Source organism: Formica exsecta, unplaced genomic scaffold (assembly GCF_003651465.1).
Source record: "Formica exsecta isolate Colony F162 unplaced genomic scaffold, ASM365146v1 scaffold139, whole genome shotgun sequence".
Classification (NCBI taxonomy): domain Eukaryota; kingdom Metazoa; phylum Arthropoda; class Insecta; order Hymenoptera; family Formicidae; genus Formica; species Formica exsecta.
The window spans coordinates 688243-712721 of NW_021848721.1; the positions used below are offsets into that span (position 1 = coordinate 688243).

At 41.7% G+C, this 24479-nt stretch overlaps 1 protein-coding gene across 2 annotated transcripts in view; it reads right to left on the reverse strand.

Annotated features, from left to right (window-relative positions):
• The window catches only part of LOC115246139, an 89307-nt gene that overhangs the window by 23248 nt on the left and 41580 nt on the right, over positions 1–24479 (reverse strand). For both annotated transcript variants that reach the window (XM_029824775.1, XM_029824774.1), the window contains exons 5-6: positions 10714–11123; positions 7863–7926 (exon numbers count right to left, since the gene is read on the reverse strand). In XM_029824775.1, coding sequence (XP_029680635.1) covers positions 7863–7926; positions 10714–11123 — 474 coding nt within the window. The remainder of the gene's footprint in view (positions 1–7862; positions 7927–10713; positions 11124–24479) is intronic.

Below are 24479 nucleotides of genomic sequence, written 5' to 3' on the forward strand. Positions count from 1 at the left end.
ATATTTTATATATATTTTTATATTTTATTAAACAATAATTATATATACATATATATATATTTTTTTCTTTTTGCACGATATAAGAAAGAATTGCACATCGCGCCGCGTAATTGGATTATATTGTTTCGTTCAATTCTAATTTTATGCGGATAATTCGATATATATAGCCGATATGAGACGTTCTTGGCGACCGAAAAATCGCGAAACAACGGCCAAGAAAAAACGAGGACGACAGCAGGATGGAGGAGACCGGGGAGACCTATCGTCCGATCGAGCAACGATGAATTCCTGAGTTTCGAGGACGGCATGCGATTGCCAATAGTTGTTTCCCGATACAAATCGATCGGGGCCAATCGAGCGCGGCCAACATCGCGGCATTCGTTTCGTCCGTTTCGCAATTCCCATTTCGAACCAGCCATTTTTATCGCCGATCATACTCTAACTCCTTTTACTCCCGCGGAATTACATATACAATAAAATATATATATATATAGAAAGAAATAATTATGTAATAGAAATTAAAAAACGCCCGAGACACGGCAATAAATATATTGATTCTGACTCTCTCTCTCTCTGACAGTTAATCGAAATAAGAACAGAAATAAACGCAAACGAAAAAATATAATTATGTAAAATGAGGCGCACGAAAAAGAAAGGGTAGTAAATTAATTAAGCAGCCCGTTATAATTAAGCGGCCCGTTATAATTAACGATGCCGAATTAAATCGCAGCGAGAGGGAATGACAGGATTGCAAAATTTGCATAAAAACTTATACCCGGTGTATTTTCTATAATGAGGTAAATGACACGTTTGCGCGAGGTGATGAGCGGGACCTTTGGTCCGTGGACCGTCGCTCCACTCGGCGATCATCCTTCGTGCAAAAAACGAGCGTAAACGAGCCGAGATTCGAGAATCCACCCGGGGGCCTACCACCACTCCTGCCTCAGCTCCTCGCTCTATTAATTAAGCTCGCGGCGCAGCCTCTGCCCCCCCCCCCTCCCTTCCCTCACCGCTCCTACATTAATTTACTCCGCGGATGTATTTTATTTTTCGCAAGGGTCCTAAGCGCGCTCTCCCCCTCCCATGTCCCCCACCTCATCGCAGGTTGCCCCCGCCCCGAGGTCCTTCGAATCCCGCTCTATTAATTAGTCGAGGCCCTTTTTTTCCGCGCGCTAAGTTCGCAAGATCCGTCGAATCCCGAACAGGGGAAGAAGAGGGAGACTGGAATTCCAAGATCGGCAAAAAGGGGATGGCGGATATTAATACTCTCTCTTGTGGTTGAGTGGATTGGCTGAATATTTCGCGTGATTGATCCGGCGTAAATCTCGTTAGCGAAGGGGTACGAATACGGAAAGTGTCACATTAACGCGCTTTCACAGAGTTTTATCCAGTTTATATATCGAGTTTCGGGAAATTATTGGTGTTTCTCCGAAAACAATATTTTGCACATTTTAATTATAATAATTAATATTAATGTAAATTATAGTAATTAATGTTAATTATAGCAAGAGAGATCGCTTTGATCTCGTTTTCGTAATCCTCGAGTATCTCGCTGATTCGATATTCCGTGGCACCGCATTCTTTTTTACGTAAGCGAAGAGTACGCACGGAACATTTGCGGAAAAATGTCTTTCTTCTGCGGCCCGACAGCAATCGAAGATCGCGTAAGGGGCGGAGATAGACGGAAGAACGGTGGAATCGCCGACTCGGTAAGTCCAGGATCGAAAGGACGGGGGAAGGAGGGAGCGGGGTGTTCGGGCGACGCGGTGGTAGAGCGAAAAATGAGGGACGACATTCCGTCTGTGCACCGATGCGGATTTCGGTGACCGCCGCGACGATCCTTTTAATGCGACAGGATAAGAAATTAATAAAAAGTAGAGAAACGATAAATTAGGCCGACGACGCGAGAGGATGTCGGGATGATGATCGGGATGGAGGGTGGTAGGGAAGGGAGAGAGGGTCTCGAGGCCGATCCCTCCGGCGCACGCGCGATAATAAATTTCAAATATAAATAATAAAATTTCGTATCCGCCGCGTCTTGAAGGCGCTGCGGGTTTTTACGAGGTAGGAGATGACGGCGGGGACAGCGATGACGGGCCGTTTCGCGAGAACCCCTGAGAACGCGAGTGGACCACGAATTATGGCGAGCATTGTTCGCGTCCCCGTCGACGAAATTGGCCATTGTCTGCACAGGTCTAGGTGAATGGAATTGTCGTCGCGCACTTTTATCGTCGCGTATCGAAGAATCTCGTCGCGAGCGCGATATAAACATCGGCTATCATTTATGGACGAAGAAATGGCGCGAGAGAAAAATCTAACGGCGTTCGCCGATAATTCGATATTATGGGATTTTGACGAAAGGAAGAACGGAACGAAAAAAAAAAAAAAACTGGCGGTAATTTACCCGTCAAATATTTACTTGGCGGTTAATTTAATAGAGTTTCAACCCCTTCGTGGAGTGTGGCGCGAATGGCGCGTGTAAATTCGTTTAAAAAGATTCGAATGAACCGTGAAATTCGCTTCCCTCTCCGTCTCCCTCTCGCTTTCTTTCACCGCGCATATCGCTTTTTAATGATATTTCTTCAAGGCTAACGGTTGTACTCGCTCGAGAAACGAACGTGGCAACGTAACGACGATCGCGCATTCGTCATCGCAATCGCGTCGTTCAATTTCGGATAATGAAATCCAATTCCCCAAGTTTAAACACAAATGAGAATTAGCTCGTAAAAATTGGCGGAATTATATGCAAGTGAATCATTCTCTTTCTTCGTAGAAACAACTATAACAAAATTTATTTTCAAGAATATATATGTGTGTTAAATAAAAATTTAATTATGATTATCTTTACATTTTATTTTTTAGAGACATATAAAATGATGATATAATAATATATATAAAAATAAAAATCTCTCATTTGCATATTCCTTTTAATATAATCTCAAAGAAGCTAATCTTTTCACAGAAAATAATTTCGCAAGAAATTTATGTCACTTTTTAATTTAATAATTCTAATTATATAGCTACATATGGTTATACTGAGTGATTCAGCAATTTTGTGAAAATTGATGTGTTGTGGTAATAGCCCAAGATACGTCTCTCGCAATCAGATTGCTTTCCAAAAAGCATGTATAAAGGCAGCCAAAAGATTCTTTAATTGGCAGAACTATATGCAAATGAATTATTCTCTTTCTTCATAGAAACGACTACTAAAAAAAAAAAAAAAATTATTTTCAAGAGTATATATGTTGAATAAATATTTTTAATTGTTTTATCTTTACATTTTATTTTTTAAAGACATAAAAAGATGATATAATAATATATATGAGAATCTCTCATTTTCATATCTTTTTAAATATAATTTCAAAGAAATTATTCTTTTCATGGAAAATAATTTCGCAAAAAAATGCCACTTTTTAATTCGATAATTCTTAATACATAGCTACATATGGTTATACTGAGTGATTCAGCAACCTTTAAAAACTGATGTGCCATGATAATAGCCCAAAATACGTCTCTCGCGACCAGGTTGCTTCCCAAAAAGCACGTACGAAGGCGGCCAAAATATTCTTTAATTTCCTGTGGTCGCGCGGCGGGGTCCGCGCATTATGAACGGAAACTAAAGGTCGCCGAGGTCTGAACTCCTCGGTGCCTGAATCGTTGCACGTACATATGTGGATCCTGTGCGCAGGTAATGCAGCGGGGGCGGGTACATAGAGGAAGAGAGAGATACGAGGAATCAGGGAGGAGCGAGACCCTGGAGGGCACTATATGCAACGAGAGGCGCACCAGTTATTTATCGTAGCTCCTGTTTATGCTTTATTTGTTATCTGCTTGCCTGTCTGTTCTCAAACTGGCAGCCTACGTAGGTCATATCTAAGTTCGAGCATCTACATTATCCGTCTGCCAGATTCTCGTGATTTCACGTTAATGAGCCTGTTTCGCGTAATTACAGACATGTTGAAACAATCATTTAAATCTTGCTTGATTCTATTAGTTAACAGTGTGCTTTCAACGTTCACATGGAAATAAAATTACCTTATTGTGACTTAATTATTCGATATGACTGTGCACGCGCGCTGTGTATTAAAAACACACCCGATAATCGAAATCGAAATATAAATATTGAAATTAGCGATTTTTTGGTACTATTTATAATACTGTCATTCTTAAAAATTATGCGCGACGGCTAATTAAGCCGTTTCCTTTACGAATTGACAGATGACGGTCATTAGGACTCGACGATGACGATATTACTCGTAATCGTAGCGCGATAGCAAGGCTTAATTAAATTGTACTCGTGCAAAATTGATGGGTACAGATATCAACGAGGCCATTAAGCTACTTCGTAAATGTATGTCGAACAGGTGCAGACTGATGGCGTATGTAGGATGGTGATAATTGTTAAAGTCGTAAATTGTTATAATTAGTAAAAGTAGAATTCGGAATCTAAGAGAGAGAGAGAGAGAGAGAGAAAGAAGTACTACCGCACATTTCATCAAGATAGATCAAGATGGTTGAGCACGAACCATTCTCGTTCTTTTTTTTTCTCTCCGACAACGTACCTCGCTTATCATCGAATTTACGTTCAGCGATAAAACAGTAGCGCAATCCAGGTCTTAGGTTTATTTCCGAGTTTAACGAGTCTACGAAAACGCACACAGCCTAGTCTACGCTCAGAATATTAATGTCAAAATAACGAAGTAGCACCGTCTCCAGAAAATTTATCCGCTAGTTTGCAGGCAAGTTTTATTAAAGATAAATAAGCGCGATAAAGCTTACGGCCCCGGAAAATTTATGCCTGTAACCGAGACTGCGAATACGTAGTAGTCTAATGTGTTCAAGGTAGTATCGATTTCAAAGTGAAAATGAAAGCGGCAACATTTATCTGCGTACAAACAGAGAGTCTCGTGGCAGGTTTCGAGATCTGCTCGATCAGCTCGAAACAGCGACGATTCTGAAAAATTCCATATTGCCCGTAATCGAGTTTGCCGAGAGGCTTAACGGCCTAATCGCCAATTTCGCGCAAGCACGCATCATACGTTTACCCGTCGCACATATTGGATGATCATCGTCTTCACGATATAATGAAGGCACTCTTCGGTCAAGACAAGGTGGTCGCGAGCGCTAGTCGATGTCAAACACGGAGAATTAAAAGAACGACGGGGGCGACGCGACGTATCGGGAGGGCACCGAGGGGGGAAAATAGAACCACATCTTCGACGAGGAGAGGCAAAGAATGAGCGGGAGGGAAGGGAGAGGGGGGGGGGAAGGCAGGGGAGAGGGGAAGAGGAGATGAGAGAGGAGAGTCGAAGACACTGCGAGAAAGAGAGAATAATGCGTTAAAGCAGCAACCAGCAACTACTCTAATTGGCCACTTTGTCCATTTATTCGATTTATTTAAATTATGGGACAATTGACAGTAGGCATTCTATTTTTTAAATCTCCCCGACCAACCGGCTGATTGGGCGAGATTGGCGTGAGACACTGGCCCCACAGATTCCCCAGTTGTGGGCTTAATCAGCTTTGATTGCTAGCATCTTTCTCTCTCTCTCTCTCTCTTTCTCTCTCTCTCTCTCTCTCTCTCTTTATCGTTCCCTCTCTCCGTCTTTCGTCATTTGCGTCTCTTTCTCTCAGGCATTTTCTTTCTCTTTCTCTTTTCACATACGCATACATCTACGTCTCTATCTTCTTCTCGCGCACTCGCGTCTCTCTTTCACCCTTTGCCTCCTTCATCTCGTGCTTCTTTCTCTCTTTCTCTCTCTCTCTCTCTCTCTTCCTCTCTTTCTTCCGATAGCCCGCGTTATACCGTCGCGAACGTGTACAACGTATACATTTTATTTTATTCCATTTCGTTGCAGATCCCACCACGCGTTTAATATCCTCCGGCCGACGTTGATTGGCCGATACGAAATTACGAGAATATGTCACTGGACCAGAAAATCCAACGGAGGCCGCCCACTCTCTCTTTCTCTACTCGACGTCCCCCCCTTCTCCCCTCCCCCCGTTCCTCTCCCTCATCATCGCCGTGATTTCCGTCGCGGAATCTTTTCACGGTTTCGATGAACGGGAATTGCGCGACAAACTGTCGATTGGCAAATCATCGCTGGTGTTTTCGAGGAAAATTGATGGTTCGCGTGCCAATAGTGAAATGACAGCGAAAGAGAAACGATTGATCTTAATGATGCCTATTTACGGAGAAACATCGGCATGTTTATGTAATACGGAGCTATGACCGCATGCGGCGAGCGATATTTCTACGCAGTCACGCGGAACAGTGAGCACATTTCGAATGCAAACAAATTAAAAATATAATTTTTTTTTTTTTTTAATAGTTCGGTTTACATATAAATAAAATATTATTCGGAAACACTGTGACGTATTACATGTAGAATTAACATACAAATGATTTTTTTTCATTAACCGTTAAACCGTCGTGATTTATAATGGCAGAGAGAACGCACGTATATACATATGTGTGTGTGTGTAAATATTTTTATCCTGTATTTTTATCTTGTATTTATAACATAATATTGTCCATTGGAGCTGTCAGCCATCCGTGAATTCTCGATATTTTATTACAATCAAGATTAATTTAAGAGCACTCTGTATATCATACGACGCGTTCTTACATTTACGGTGATTAATAAAATCAAAGCCTACTACAAAGCTCTCTTTTTTATCTTTTTAATTAGGTCAATATTTACGTTGCCCGTACATATACATATATATACCGGAGAATTAAAACACACATTCTTCAAACGATATGGGAAGGAAACAGAGGATTGATAAATCCCGGGTTTCTTTTATCAATGCGACTGAAACAACCCTCCCCCGTCCTCTCCCCCCGCCCCCTCGAGTCCCTCGTGGGAGCCGTTGGCACTCATCCCATTTCCTTGATAATTCCCATAATGCTGTGGGCGGATATTCCAATAAAGGGGGAACAGCCCTCGGGGCACAAAACACTGAAAGCGGCGATTCGTCAGGTTGCGCCACGATTCACGAGTTCGCGAGGATCGAGGCAAATAAAGGCTGTGGGGAGAGAGCCGACGGCGGTGCTCTCAGGCCGGCTTACGTATAGCTTCAGATTTGTCACGTGGCAAGATGCGGGTCCACTGTGTCGGGTGCGCGCGCGCGCACGCTGGATGCGATTTCTCCAGCATATTCCACGGCGTGCGGCCGATTTTAATAATTCTCGTTGGAAAATTCGCCGCTTTAAAGCAGAAACGGGAATAAATTCGCGGAAGGAAATATCTTGTAAAAAAATTAAAAAGTGGAATAGAGGCTGAAAAGTTTTTATATGACGTTAAAAGAGAAAAGTCTATCTCTATCTCTCTCTCTATTAAAATGTTATATTAAGTTTTTTTCTTTTTTGGCAGTGCTCCTCGATGGCATCGCCGGCAATTGGATGTAACACGTGGCGATTTTTAATTTTATATACGATTCGTCCGTTAAATACATTCGCCGCGCGAGACTTTTGGCGAACGCGAACGCATACCGATTATATTTCTAGCCCGATGACGTTAAAGGTCAAGCGTCACCGTCTTGTACACGATCGACAACATTGTCACCGGTGTTCTAATCATAGATTCGCTCAACGATTACAAGAGCGTCTATTACAAATCACCTGGTCTAACCAGATCAGCGGCGACGAGGCGTCGATCGACGATCTCGCGTTCCCGCCAGCAGTGATCGGTCTCTCTCTCTCTCTCTCTCTCTCTCTCTCTCTCTCTTTCCACCTCGTTCTCTTTTTTTTTCACCTTCCTTTTGTTCGCGCGAGCAGGGTCATCGAACGCGAGCAGTCCCGATTCGAATCTAATTACGATCCCGATAATTCCGTCGACGAGGAGGAAATAGTAACTCACCGGAAACCTTCGGGTCAGCTGCCTCCACCTTCATCGCCGTCAGGCTCGCTATTGTCGGCGGTACCTAAAAGAAATACATTACGATGTACAATGCACCGGCGTGCTCAGGGCCGTACGCGAGCGAAAGAGGGGACGGGGAGAGGGGAAGGGGGAAGGGGAGGGGGGAGAGGGGGCGCGAGGCGAGACGAAGGTAGGGGACGGGGGGGACCTCGTCGCCCACGCGGCGGACGCGAGATGTTTCCGTAAAATTCTATCGTGCAAAAGACCAGCCATTCCGCGAACTAATCGCGTTATGGCCTTAGGCCCGCTCATAACATGCCTTGCCGCTTAATACCCTTCGTTAACCCCTACTGCTACCGAGTAATGAAATTATCCCCGGGGCACATCTTCCACGGCATTTCAATTTCGCGTAACTGACTTTTATCGACGCGCCGTCGTACCGTACGTATTTGTCCCGCACATTCGCGGGACGTGTTTTCACTTCGCTCCGTGCCGAAATTAAAATCGGAAGACCTAAGAAGAAGGTTACGCCGCGCCTCCCGGAGAGAGAGACGTCGCGCGAAGGAACGTCACTTTTGCCCCCGCGGAAGCCCCATCGCGGTTCAAATTATTCCAATGCCGTACGATTTCCGAAGCCTTAGCTCTGAGTTTCGATCCGCATCGTTGAATTTATGAACTTCGGTTACTACTTCGTTAGTTTTTATTAACATCGTCATCCATCTATGTCTCTTCTCCCCTCTCTCTGTCTCTCTCTCCCTCTCTCTCTCTCTCTCTCTCTCTCTCTTTCTCTTTCCATCCAATTTTCCATTCGCCTTGAAAAATTATTCCCGACTCGAATCAATTCTTCGAATTAAACGACTTATTATTGAAACTCGAACAAAGTTTATCTCGTCGCGTAAATTTATCGTGGAAAAGTTTCGCATTACTTTACGCGCATATAAATATCGTATAAACATATTCTATTACGCCGTGACGCACCGTTGCATTATCGTTCAACGGGGTTCTTTGTCCCGATCTATGAACTTCACTCCCGACGAGGAGAAACTCCTCGCCGCCGATCGAGCGCTCGCCGGAACGATCGATTAATTCCATCGAATTTAATAGAACTCGCCTCACGTACGTGACCATCGCGTTCCATCAATTCTGCAATCTCTAATCGAACATTTATATTCCTCGTTCATAATTATCCGCGACCTTACGTGCCCAATATTACGAACTGCAGCGTATCGCGCATAATAATATCGGGCGGTCAATACGATGACTTTAAAAAAAAAAAAAAATCGCTTCTTAAATTAATGCATTTATCGCTCGCGAAAAAATTCGCGGGGAGAAAACGCGAATGCGAGGAAACAAATGGAAAATAATGTGCGTCACGATGTATATAATGCGAACGTATGCATCGGGGCACGGGGCGACAAGCGCAAGGGGGATGGGGAGAGGGCGAAGAAAGAGAAAAAGATCGGAATGAAACAGGGGTGGGGCGAGAAGAGCGACGACGAGGAGGAAGAAGAGAATCGAAGAGAGAGAGAAAGAGAGGGATAGAGAGACGAGAAGGAAGGTAACGATAAGAGAAAGAAAGACGACGATAAAAGAGGGGAGAGAAAGAGGGAAGGCACGCTGATGAAGGAGGAGGTGAAGGAGAAGCGAGGAGGGGAGTGAGGAGGGGGGCAAAGAGGGTACGCGAGAGAGTATAGAGGTATATGAGAAAACAATAGAGCTGATTTGCAAACAATAGAATAACGTTAAGACTCGAGTATTATACGCCGTTGTTACTTCTTGTGCCATAACGCTGGAGAGCATATGCCCATTAATATTCAAAGGCGAAAATAATGTAAACGACACGACAAAAATCCGGGGAATAATTTCAATTCTCCGTGTATGGGATTCCACGAGCAGCGATCCCATAGCCGGGTCGTCCGCGCGGGTTTCGTGACTCCTCTCTTTGGCGACCTGGCATATGCATCTCTACGCGTCATCGATAACGGCATACTGATAATGCGCATTGAATTCTACTTTATTAAAATCTCTTCCCCAGACAGCACACAATATTTATAAAATATGTACAAAATATTCATAATAATTATTTGAATATTTTATAAATATTTTTGTGATCTTAAATTTAACAGATCATAAAGATTTATCATAAATATCATAAAAATATTTATAAAAATATTGAGAAACTATCATAAATATTGTGTGCTGTCTGGGTCGTCTCACAATCTCGAGATAATAAATATTAGTTTCATAAAATATCCGTTGTATGTAAAAAAAATTTTATTGTAAAATATTTCACTCATTCTTCTATCTATCAAGAATGAATTTTTAGAAATAACGAGTTTTCAGAAATAAATAACTCGCGATTAATAGTTTGAATGAATAATCTTCAAACGGCGAAGTCTCTATCGACTTTTATTACGACGTATTATAAGCGATTGTTCGTCGCTTATGATTCTGGGAAGCGCTGAATTATTCTAGTACAGTTAAGCTCACATAGCTCCCGTTGGTAATTTTACGATGTTGACGGTGACTTGAGTCTCGGATGAGTCATCGCGCATTGTTTTTGGACAGCTTCGCACGATTGTCTCGCTTTTGACGCAATGGCAAGCGATAATTCAATGCTACTTAAATTTTTAATAATCGCTGACACTCGAGTCGGCCATACAAATTATAACACTTGAATACCACGGCTATAATAATACGGTTACGGTATATAATATGATCTTTAGAACGTAAGATTGTAAAGATTGCTGTTTCAGGCATTCATGTCTCAGTCTATAACCTCGGCCGGAGTGTAATGAACTTTGGTGGTAGTTTTCAGGATAAGAGATAACGATTAGACTCTCCTACTTACCCTAGACTCCTCGGACTCCTCCCGTCTCACGTTCTGGAAGAGCACGCTGCCCATCTGAACTTGCAGATTCTGCTGCAACAGCTGCGCCAATTGCGGATTCTGCGACAGGATCGCTGGATTTTGCTGCAACAGTTGCGCCAGCGCCGGATTTTGAACCAATATCTGATTCAGGGGTGAATTAGCCATGGCGTGCAGGGAATGATGCTGTTGCTCCTGCGACTGATGCTGTTGCGGTTGCGGTTGCTGCTGCTGCAAGTTCGGCGAATTTGCGTTTGACGTTTGGCAGGATTGCGAGAGATTGCCGAGAGACGGAATCGCGCGTTGCGGACTTTGTGGGGTATGCGGAGGCGTGGGTGGACTTCCGGGTGCCATCGACGAGGCGTCCTTCTCCTCCTTAACCTTCACTCTCCCTGCGAAAAAAGATTAGTGATGCCGTTTATATCGAGTCGTAAGTATTTTTGAATAAATTTCTAAATTTGAAGATATAAATAATAAATTTGAAAGAATTTTTTTGGAACGCTCACGATATATCTATTCTAAACACACTAGTTTCGTAATCAATGACAAAGCCAGTTCGCTATCGACAATTTCTTTCTTGAGAAATCCAAAGTGCGCGATTGTAATGTATTATTGAAATCAACTCTGAGAGAAGTGGGAAAAAAGCAACCTGTTATTGAGCGTTGACGTGGTTGACGTCGTCACGGGTCTCGGTGAGGTGAGCTTTAACGAGAGTTGCGGAATATCGTAAGAGCCATAAAATAATTAACTTTGGTTTCTTATCGGGAGCAATTGATGGATGTGTTTTCAACGAAGCAAGCAGACCGATTCAAAAGCGAATGTGTGTTATTTATTAAAAAACGAATCGGTAACCTCGAGTGAAATTCGTACGTATCTGTTTGATAAAAGGCACTTCGTATAAGTCTCTCGAATTGAACAAACTTCGCAAAAATTTCGCGCTCTGGAAATGCTCAAGTCTCGATAAGAAGCGTTATAAAATTACAACCTATCGGCCGGAAACAATTAATTCGGGCCAATACATGATTACAGATTCGAATTATTATTTTTATTATTGCCAGCCAGCAGAGATTGCTATTCCAATTAATAATAATAGGGGAATTATTAAAAGAAACAAATAAAAAAAAAATTGCGCTGTTATTCGTCATTATTTCGATTTATTCGGGAGGAGAGGGGTCATTAATTTATCTAACTATCTATAAACCTACCTATATTTACAGTCGTCTAAAGATTCTGAATATCTGATCTTTGTCAAAATTCTGGCAAGACTAACTCCTCACAATTACTTGGTTTCGCTCTCTATCTTGATTTCGGAAAAATCTTACGGAGGGGTGATAGACTTCCGGATTGGTTCGAGGATACAGTAAACTGGGAATAGGCGGTGAGATTCTACGGGGAATGTGTGCGGTTGATCCAAGGCGATGGCAGCAAAAGGGAGAGACCGCGGGGGAAGTTTTTTTCTCGGGTTTGGAGTCGTGAAATTGAGACGTTTCGATTCTAAAAGCCGCGTAATCGACTGCTGGCAGGTACATCTGCTCTGAACTCTATTCTACGGAGAGAAATAAAAAAAAATCGTAATACTGTTCAATACCCTATCGAATAGACTGTGATTACTAATCCATCTTTTTGACAGATTTTAATCAAAGGTTTAATTTATATATTGTACGTGGGAGATACTTTTCAAATTTTTTTAGATTTGCTAAGTTTTTATCTCTCTTTTTCAAGTAATAAAAATCTTTTCTGTTAATAATTATAATCTCACAAGATTTGTCTCGTGCAAAATAAAAAAATAATCAGTTTATTAAGTAGATGATTTTCTAAGAAATAACAAATACTTATTTTTTTAAATGTAGACCGTTAGAAAAAAATAGAGTTCTAATCGCGCAAACAATTGGATGAGCTACGTTAGGTACGAGTTATTTCTGGTGTTTTTTTACCTTACAAATATAATCCGGGCATACCAGGTAGATAGGATGCGATTTATTCGCGCAAATAAACCCTGAGAGCGTCGAAGTTTAGCGATTTCTAGAGGTTTACTTGATCGCAGGTGAGGAGAAGAACGAGGAAACGAGAGAGAAAACTATAATAGAAGGAGACTTTAGAAAGGGCTTAAAAATCCCTTCCTTAAGAGAGAAAAAGAGAGAGGGACCACGAGACCCCCCCGGAGGGATACGCCGGACTCTCCCGAAAGGTTAGATCGATGATGTCTACTAAAATTACGAAACCCCTGGGATCTCTTTTTTTTTCCTCGGTTTATATCCTTCCTCGTTTCTCGCGGTTGAAGTTCTCCCTTTCGCTCTTTTACGCGCTTTCTACCACTTTTTTTTTTCATTAGACGAACGAAGCATCCTGTGTATCACGATGGATGATTCGCTCGCCATCAACGCGAGAGGCCTGCATCGTTTGATGAAAAATGAAGAGAATATCCACCGTAATGCGGACTCCCCCGAATAACGAAAAAATGATGCGCGCTGTGGGAAAATATTTCTCGCTCAACGTGATCGTCGACGATGCGTTTCCAGCTTTCGGATTCGCCCGAGGCGAACATTTTTCGTGCCTCAAAAGTATCGCGATCAAGCGCAGAGGATTTCGTTTCTCTCGCGATTAATAAAGGATTATAATTAATAAAACGCATAATGCGGAGGAGGGTCGTCGTAAATAGCGCAAAAAAGTCTCGACGCTCGTCCCGAGTATTAAATGAATTCTCATTCTCGCGAGGGAGATTCCTGAAGGATCGCATGCGTATACGCATTTCGGTGTATCTCGCTCGCGGCCGGATCTTTAAATCGACTCGATTTTTAAGGCCCGATCTCGAGAAGGTATCGCGCCGCGGGGATTCTGTGTTTCTCTTCCTCCGTGAAGACATTCCCTCTTTCGTCTTTACTCCAAATCGCCTCACATAGTGGCGAGTCATGCCACATCGATACACGATCGCAGCAGAGATGAACGTATTACGATGAGAGTCATCTTTCCAAGATTCTTCGTTTGTAAAATATAAATGTGTGAAATATAACGTACTTTTTACACGGAAATAAAAATAGAGCTGCCAGTTGAGAAGATTTGCAGAATAAAATTTGTAAAGGACGATGAAAGAATCAATTATATATAAAATAGGGGTTCTTTTTCATAAAAAGGGAGCGATTTAAAAAATGACAATCCAAATCTTTTGTATAATTTTAAGATCAAGTGCTAGCTTTTCGGAATAGCATTCTCCACTCTCTTCCAATTCTATAATTACAAATTTTCAAATATTTTTGCATTAGTCTAAGTATTTGTGTGTCATATGTCAAAACATTGACATATGTACGACAAAATTGAAGATTTTGTATACTGATCTACTATTTCTTCTGAATATCTGTACAAAACCTGAGCACAATTCTCTTAACGGTTTAGAAATTATTTAAGTTTGTACTGATTCTTATGGAAAATCGCGTATTATATAGTTATATTATTAACAAATTTTTAACAAAGAAAAAACATTGCCAGCGAAATAAAATTTTTTGCATATATAACAAAATTCTAATAAATATTCATGCAAAACTTGATTTAGCTCCACTTATTCGATTAAAAGTTATTTACTAAAAATTGTAGCAAAATGCTTATAGTAATCCGAAATCTTTCTGTAAATTACTTGTTTTTTTATTTTTTTGCAGTTGATTTCAGGGAATATTCACGACCAAAAGTTCTTGTCATAAATTTAAAAAAATATTAATTACAACTATTTTCTTTTATCAAAATGTTAAAAATCATGTTATTTTGTCATATTTTAATTCTTATTATAATCCAGATTTATTTATTAGACTTTCCAAATATTACAAACGTAAGAAATATGTTTCTTTTTTTTATTTTGACAGCTTTTAGCTGCTATTGTACAGCCAAAACATCCTTAATATATACTTGTCAGAAACTTTACACAGATATCGAATAATAAAATAATCGGTATCATTCGGATATGCTCGGGACTCAAATTAGAGACGGCGACTGACATCCGACCCTCTAACCTCGGAAGTCGCGCGAAAAGAAAAAAAAAAGAAAAAAGGAAAAGAAAGAAGGGCACCTCGATATCCTCGGTATCCTCGAGCCCATTTTTACGAGATACTTAAACCTTTAAACGAGTGCGCCGCGTTCAGATCAGAGCGGAAGGAAAAAACGGGTAGGAAAAAAACGGACCGCTCTCGGATTTCAAATTTCGCAGGGAAATCGGTTAACCCCCGAAATCAACTGCGACGACTCCGCCGAGGGGGGCGGGGGGGGGGGATAAAGGATCGCGCGATTTTTCTCAGGGGTTAAATCGAGCGTGGCCCCCAGAGAGATTCTCTGGCATTCTTTTTTTTTCCTTTCCCTTGCCTCTCCTCGAGGAGTCGCGCAGGTACCTGGCAGCTACCTGCACGCGTCCATCCCGGAAGAAAAGCGGAAAGAGAAATATCGCAAGGGGGCGAAAATGCCGCGATGGGGAAAAAGCGGAGATTACGCGAACGAGGAGCTTGGAGAGTAGGGAAAGGGATTCCCCGCATGCACCTTTTCCTATCGTTTTTATCTCGTCGGCGCCCGCGGACCCTTCCCTTCACTTGCGTTCACTCAGCCAGAGGCAGAACGAGGGTAAGAAACAGGGGTAAAAGTGAGTTAATAGTCGGTAAAACGCCGTTCTCTCCGCGACCCGCAGGGGTTACGCGTACCTCCGGGGGTGCGCCTCTTTTACTTCCTTCTTTCCCTTCTCGACCCGCGCGAACGGGTAACTCCTCTTCGACTCGGAGAGAATCGAAAGGGATAGAGCAAAAGGTGGCTAGTATCGCTAAAGAGGAAAACCGAGACACGAGGACACTCCTTTCGGCGAGAAATCTGAGTAATCGTAGTCGTAGCGGCTTCCTGTAAAAAAGCTGCTTGCTCTTCCGCCGCAGTTTTTCTCATATTTTCGCGTGAGAACATTAAATAGAACAATATATATCAGAAAAAAATGCGGCAGCGTTTTGTAGAAAATATGTTTATAGTATGTTTGGTTTAAGTGTATCCACTCACAGTTATTTTTTTGAATAATTGAATTATAAAAAAATGTTTCGAATAAAAGTTTCTTACAAAACTATAGTAAAATAAATATATTATTCCATTAAAAGAAAAACTATCATCTAAAAAAAAAATTAAAATTTTCATTTGTCATTAGATCTTCTTAAACAAAATAACGTTTATTCAAAACATTCTTTTTTTACATATAACTCTGTTATTTAAAAAAATATCTGAGTGTATATACCTAAACCAAACGCACTATATATAAGAAAAAAACCGTAAATATTTAATAAAAATTCACAAATAGATATAAAGAGATACTATCTATAACAAAATAAATACCGTGTGAAATAAGAGAAAATATTAACTCAATTGCGTGCGTGGTTCTCTTCAACGCGATTCTCCGCGAGGAGCGTACCGCGTACGTTACGTATAAATTCGGTATTCCAAACACAAAAGTAAGATTACCGGCGGCTTCGGCTTTCTTGTTTCTCGCTAGAATCAAATTTCGAGCGCTTCGTCGTCGTGTAACGAAACACGCGCGCGTTCAAGAGCCTCGCGTTACGCGTGCCTGAATACGTACGTGGTTGGGCTCGTCCAACCCGGAATCGTCAACGGAAGCGAGCCGCCTGCGTGTTCGTCCGCAACGACTGTCGGGGATTCCGAATCATCGAGTAACGGATACACCCGACACACCGAACACGGTCGACGTAAATATCTATCCCCTAAGGAAAGCCGAGTTTGCGCGAAATCCCCGTGATAAATCGCAGATTCCCCACCGGCTCGTCATAATCGAAAATTTTATATCGAATCGCATCAGCATCATTAGAACTCTCGATCGAAATCGTGAAATATCGAGACGGATATGTAAAAGAGCAAACCAAGACATGATACATTCAATATCCGGTGAACGATTGGCGATTTATAAAATGGATGGATAGAGAAGCATTTGCCTTCCAAGAACGGAATAGTATATACATCTAGATATGCACGAGAAATAAATTACAGAGTAGTTATGGAGAATTAATAAAAAGTAAAGCAAAAATGTAAGAGATGCGAACCGTAGGATACGATTAAAACAGTGTTTATAACGCGAAACGAATAACAAATAATGAGTAGATGTACTCAGAGATTTATGACCGATCGCTTCGTTGCAGAAAAGGAATCGATGCGTGCCGTTCATCTGATATTTTTTTTATGACGATCAAGGAATTAATACGGCTTAATCTAAAAGATGTCTATAAAATAAAATAAAAAAACCGTGTGCACGTGTATGAATTAGAAAAAATCTTTTCTTTCTTGGATTATTTTGCGACCTATAGGATAGAAACGGTTACTGACAACAAAACAATTACCGCTTCCGGTAATTGTTAGGGGATAAGAAGAGAAAACCTTTACATGAATTGCAGCTCATCAGCCATTGAAACTTTTAGTTGGTGCTGGTAAGATAACCAAATTTACTCAACAATCCCGTGTCCGGGGCGTTCGTGATCCCTTTACATATATATATCTATGGTGTGCGCCTTTTTTTATAGTGTTCCGCAAATAAATGTCTTGGTATCCCGTGTCCGGGGCGTTTGTGACCCCTTTACATATATATCTATGGTGTGCGCCTTTTTTTATAGTGTTCCGCAAATAAATGGGACCTACAGTTTAACGCCGGTTCCAAACGGTCTAGATTAGAGAGGTTTTACTAGGTATGATACTCTCGATGGTTTGCCATTATCTCCCGAGAGGTGGCGATCGAATATATTCGATGTCTCTGGCTGGATTTGAACCCGAAACCTTCGGCACAGAGAGCAGACGCACAGCTCTGCGCCACGATCGCACACACTCAACAATCGAAAAAAGCAGAATCACAAAAAGGAATGTATCTCAAACAACAAAAGATGGTTCTAAACACAAAAATGTGAAAACTAAAAACAAAATCGTCCAAACTGTACGAGAGAAGACAATATACAGATTGAACCTAAAGATTTAATATTTTAGAATTTTTGTTCAAACATACTATGTACATATAAGAAAAACTGCAAATATATAATAAAAATTCACAAATAAATATAAAGAAATATGATCTATTGTATAACAAAATAAATAAAATAAAATTTATAAATATAGCTGGCCCAAGTATAAATTATTGGCAAATCCTAGACAAATAGCAAAGATACTTTAGAGAAAAATGAGCAGGGCACGAGTTTTTCTGAATCCTATAGCCAGTATAAATAGATTTTAATTCGAGATTCTCTAATAAAATCTCTCTTTACTCTTTTGAAGAAGCATGGGCAAGATAAATATCGGGACGAAATTGCTGAATTGGAAATCGAATCCCGAAGTCTTTCGCTTGCCGAGTAGTCACTCTTATCACTAATTGTAAGCTATTCTCATTTTGCCTACATATATGGATTAACAATCAAGAGATTAATACGGCTCTATATGTAAAAACACTAATATATATTTCGCAAGCTATTAATTTTTTTATGACAACTGCCTTTGCTCCTTCGAAAGCAGGAATCTTAAACAAATATAGTCGAGTATAACGTTTCCAAATTTTAATATTTAATGTCTCGAGGAGCTCACAGATCGAGGGACCTGCGTGGCTCGGCCGCGAGATAAAGAACTCAGGGCCCCGTGGGGTTCATTTTTAACACCTAACAGAAGTCGAGATGCCCAACCGTGATTAGCCTTCTCCCCGGGGCCGATGGGTCCGAGCATTATCCGGTGAGAAATTGGCGGCCGTTCGTTTCTTTGTTCCAAGCGATTTTTTATTGACTCAAATTCCGGAAAAAAAGAACGGAGAAAGAGGCAAAGAGAGAAGGGGGTAGTCATACGTTGGATATTAGGGATGGGAAGGGGGTTTAGAGTCGAAAGCACGAAATGGCGGTTTAGAATCCCGCGGCGTTACGTGTGGGAGGCGATTAAATGGATAAACGAGAAAGAAAAGAGCGCGGACGGGAAAAAGAGATCGGGAGGAAGAAGGAGAGAAAGAGGAGAGAAACGTTGAGATGGAAACGAAAGGAGAAATAAGCGCGGGGCAGACGGGGGGAGAGGGAGTTGTAGAGGCCTGAGGGAAGGGAGGAAGAAAAAAGGGCCAGCGAACAACTGGCCGCGGCCGAACTGCGCCAGGGCTGCGCTCATTTTTTCTCGTGGCCGAACCCAAAAACCCTTTTATGCCCACCCAAGATTAATTATCCTCCATACTCGAAAAATGAAACTGGCCACGAACAAAGGAGCGCCGCGCGCGCTACTCGGCGGTCCTCGCGAGCGCGCGTGCGCGCGCGATCAGCCTCCGCTCGTCCAATCGCTGTTCATTCGCGCCCGTTTCAATCGAGAGGATCCCACGAAGATGAGAAATAACGCGGGAGAAGAGGCACGGCAGATTTAGAGCGAAGATTCGATTGTCTCGTATAAAGAAGAACTCAAATTCGCGCTTTATATGTGTGAGTGTGAGTCTCTAAACTCTCGATAACGTTAATCTATACTAAAGAAATAGCATCCAGAATTAATGATAATAATTGATACCGAGTGTATCAATCGTAAAGGTGCGTTTTGTCGCGTATACGATGACAGAAACGTAGAAGGAGAAGGGTGAGCGAAGGGGGGCGCAAAATTATCATAACAATAAAAAGAAAATGGCACTCTGGTATATTCCGCAATTTTCTATAATGGAGCGAGCTCGAAAACTCGCGTATCGAGAGGGGAACAAGAGATCGGATCCGAAAAAGGGCAAGCAAGAGGGGAAGAGGAGAAAGGGGGGACAGGGTAGAATCTCGTTAGACTGAAAAAATTCCACGGAACAGATTTGAATATCGCATAATGTCGAATTAATGCCGGAAATTCGACTCGACGGGGGCCCCTCCCGACGCGCAGTAATGGGGCCCCATGAAATTTCGTAGCGAGCCCCATAAAGCGGTTTCGCGTATGGAAAACGTGTCGAGGCAATGAGCCCTTCCCCTTCCCCTCCCCTCCACGGCTAGCCGTCTGCGCTGCCAGCGGGGCCTTACAACGTAGAAACCCTAATAATTCCCTGACAGTGGCCTTTAGTCTCGCCGTTTTTGCCAAGGCATCGAGTTTTACGATTTTCTCCCTTGTTTGGACGAATGAGACGAAAGGGAAATATCTTCCCCGATTGTCCAACATATATGCAAATCAACCGGAATTAATCGCTATAAACCAAGAAAAAAAAGTTGTTAACTTGACTAAATGCGTTCAACTTACTTCAGATTACTATTTCTTTAATTGAAATATTTAAATATTTAAATTAAATACGACATATTAAATCTAACATGACGTATTTGACTTAGTAATCAGTTGAACGCAAAGGTGTAGCAAAGTCATGCTACATCGCTGTTTCATAGCTTGATTGCATTTAAAATAACATTGTTTTATTTTTTTTTACTTCTCTTTATATATTAACTCTTCAATGTCTCTTTAAACTATTTAAAGATATAAAAATACCCCCGGAAAAAAATGAGATAAAAAATGTAGAAGAATATATTCAGATTTCTCTTACGTTATGTAATTAAAAATAAAATTTCTCTTAAATATACCAGTCTTTATAATCGCATCCACAACTCACAGTCAGTTAATGCCTCTCTGTCTTTTTCTGGAGCACCCAGGAGCCGCAGCGGGGAAAAAGAAGTACCCCCGCGCGTTCCTCTTATTTTACCCGAGGTCGGGCACCATCGCGCGTCCTTTCTTTTTGCTTGACATAATTTAAAATTTATGAGTTCGAGAATCGGTTATGCGAGGCCATTCTCTCCTCTTTTCGTTCCTTCCCTCTGCCTTTCTCAGTCCCATCCTTGTCGCCTTCCCTCGCTTATGCTTTCTCCGTCCCCTGTACCGGATCGTGGTTTCGCCGCAGAATTTGAATATTAAGATTAGGCCAGCTTTAATACCTCCTGCGCGAGCATCTCTCTCTCTCTCTCTCTCTCTTTCTCTCTCGTCTCCCTTCCCTCCCCCCTCCCTTTACGAACGCCGAGGAAGTTCTCCGCGAGAAATGTTTTCATAAAGCACGCAGAGCTCCGAGAGCTGTCGGTAACGCTCTTCGCTGTATTTGCACATGAGAAAGACTCTCACCGAGAGCAAAAATCGTTCCTCCTTGTCACCGATGCAAAGTAGGACGCGTCACGCGTAATTGGTGCTACGTCCGTTGTATTTAACTGGTACTTCTTTAATAGTCCCCCGACCTTCCCCGACTCATTTTTTGCTCGTCCTCTTGTAGCATCGTATTCGACAAAGAGCATTCATCTCCCCGCGGAAAATCCGCGGTCTTCGGGGCCGATGGATTCGAGAGCGGAAGGGAAAGGAAAGGACAAACGCGAACGGGAGAACAACAGAGAGAGAAAGAGAAAGAGAGGTAGAAGTTCATTAAGACCACCGATGCCACGGGCACCGTATTAGGTTGGACAAACTGGTTTTCGCGAGTCTTTTCTCTCTCCTGCATCATCCGACGCATCGGGCCCGGATAAAAGACTCCCGAGTTTCGGCGTGGCCCTTAACCCTTTATTTGGCAATGTCGCCCTCGAGCAACGCGATTTCTCTCTCTACGCGAGAGCGAGCCCTTCACGAAAGTCGGCAATATTTCATTCTTAACATTAAATATATTTGTTGTCATCGTCAAGAAAATTCTTTAATTTTATTATACTCTATTATCGATTGCATATATTATAATTGTTGAACGAAATAAATAATTGTCATTGTATATTAAATAAATATTATTATTATTATATATAATTATTATTGTATATTAATATCAGAAACATATATTATCTTATGTAACCGAGTTTTCGAGAAAACTAATAATAAATAATATTGAAATAAATAAGAGGACAATCGATGACGATGATTTGAAGCTATTTAAAGCAACACAACGTGATGACTATGTTGAACGGCGAGATATTGATTTAAATATAAATGATCCACTGTGTTTTCGTTCAATCTCGTTTGCCGCGACGATCGATTCTAAAGTCGACTCGTGAGCCGACTAATTTGGCAATTAACAGTAATAAATACTTGGCAACAACACACGGCAAACTTTTGCACTATTGCCAAATGCGCGACGAACTAATCGATGAGAATAAAAAGAGGAATTTTCACGGCGTTGAAATAAATTTCGCAAAGTAAATTACACTTTTTTCCTCGACTGTACCGGCCATGTGTTTTCGGGTATCCGCATACTTCCACAAGATGCTCCGTTCTTATTTTCTCGTTTGTCTATCGGTCTTTTCAAACAGTACTTTCGAGATATACCTTGAAATCGGAGCAACGTAAGAGGGATGATAAGGGTGTGTATCGATGACCTCGTGTCCCCTTCTCATCACGATTTTCTCACATAAATACATTTTATCTTCGCACACTCTACACCATTCCGTAATCAACATCAATTTTTTTACTAGTTCATGTTTAATCACAAATATGTACTTAGAACAATTTGACAATTTATAAAGCCAGTTGAAGAGGCCAACACCAGGAGGTAGCTGAACGTAAAAAAGAAGAAGAAAAAGAAAAATAAGACAGAGAGTCACGACGACAACAACAACGAAGATCCTCCTCAGCTAGGAATGCCTCCTGATGGATTGGTCATCCGTGATTAATTTGACAAGCTGACTTTCTGGTTTTCGGAGACTGACAAGGGGCCCACGGGGCCCCAGCGCCCGTGAGGCCTAATGGGCCTTCTCGTCCACGGCGCACCTCTCGGCTCTGCCTATCTCGGCGCACGTATCGACGGAGGTGGGGTCGTTTGAAAAATTAATCGAGCCTACACAGTCTCCGTGGAAATGCTAATGGAAGGTCACCTTTTTCATTCGATTATCGACACCGCGAGTGAGGAGAATAAAGAAGCGCCGCGAACGAGGGAGCGAAATAGAAATCTTCCTCTCGTCATCCGCGGGAAGGCAACTTTAATCTCGACAAACTAATCGACGATCTCGGAGAAATCTTGAAAACAAATCGCGCGTTTCAAGTGTCGATATAAGCGGCTCTTGATTATCGCTCAAAAATCTTGCTCGCGACAATTAATATTTTAAAGTATGTAAATTTCCTAAATAGAGTAATGACTAATTATATTTTAATCGTCTTAAAGACACGATTCTTTTTTCATTAAAATGCGAATAGAACGTTTAAAATCGTCGGTCGCGAGAGAAAAGTAATTTTCACGAATACGGAATTTCTCTCGAGCTCGAACATAACGTGAGGCTAATCTTGCGGGGATACGCGAAACCGGTACTCATAAAAAGAAAATTATCGAGGATGCGGTGAGACGACGGAGTGTCCGCCGGATCTCGATCCATTGACTCGACGAGAATTACTTGTCGCCGGCGTTTGCGTCGGCGAGGACGGGCACACAAAAGAGGACGGCCGTAAAACTCGCACCTCGCCAGAACGGTGTGAGTGTAGATATGCACGGCGAAATAAAGTAATAAAGCGATCGGTGCACTTACTGCGCGATATTTCTCGTGTTGGGTCGCGAAAAGTACCGAGAAAAAAAGAACACCGGCTGAAAGTTGGCCGGTCGTCGAAAAAATTGCGAAAATTCGTTAATTATTTGAATTTGCAGGACTTTTCTCTATCGAAAAAAAAAGATCGGAATAAAGAATAATTAACAAATCATTATACATGCTACACGGAACAGTTCTACGATCACGCAATATTTCGTGCAACATTGTCGACACGTGTGTACATCTCCGTGTGTCTTTTAATTTAAAAGTAATTTCAAATTTAAAATTTAATTGCCTGATTACTTGATCTTTGCCTGTATCTTGACAGACTTGTCTTCCGTCTGATGAAATATCTCAAAACAGAACCACTTTATTATACGTTCCACGCTCACTTACGATCGAAAGACTGTCATAACGTTAGATAATTTCTTTATTAAGAACCGAAAATAAGAAAATGATAATTAAGGTACCGTTGTGAAGCACGACGCTGTACGGTGTTTGTCATCGGTTTATTCGGAGAGCCCGTAGAAAGAAGAGAGGAACGCACTCGAGATAGTTACGCGTTAAATGGCAATGGCACAAGGAGGAGAAGAAGCGAGTTCCGGGTTGACAGTCATTGGACGAGGACGAGAGAATCGCGGGAAACGGCTAGAGATCGACGTAGAGCTGGAATTAAACAAATAATCTTCGTGGAGCGGGGAATCCGTTGAGGCACGAAAGTACGGCCGGTAAAAGGAACCTATTGAATTCTAAATTTAAACGAATGTCCAAGTGTCAGCGAGCTGACGGGCAAAATAAACAAGATGCCGCGAGGAAAAGGAGTCAGAAGAACGCTCGCGGGGAAGGAGAATGAACGGGAATGGAAAAGGATTTCACGGGGAGATGTAATATCTCGGTCCACTCTTCTTTTCACATCCTCCGCTCGATCTCGGTATTAATTTCGCGGGCGAATAAAATTGTAAATTCCGTCTTTTCAATTCTAAATCGATTCTTCTCTAACAGATAAAAATTTTGATTTTTCGTCAAGTTGCTCTTAAATTCCATCGTATATTCGGAAATTTTGTATTAATTTTTCACGACGCTTCATCGACGATAATCCCTGATGATTTCGCAAAAAAAGACATTCACTCCCGCGGATAATAGTAGCTCATACTTGACGATTTAACTTGATTACCGTTCTATGCTTTTCTACTTGTCGAGGCCTCCGTGTTAAAGTTCATTGATACGTCAATTTATAATCGCGGAGAAAAATTCCGAATCTTCGCAAATAATCTATTCATGACGCAGACGAGCTCGTCAACGACTTCAATCGCG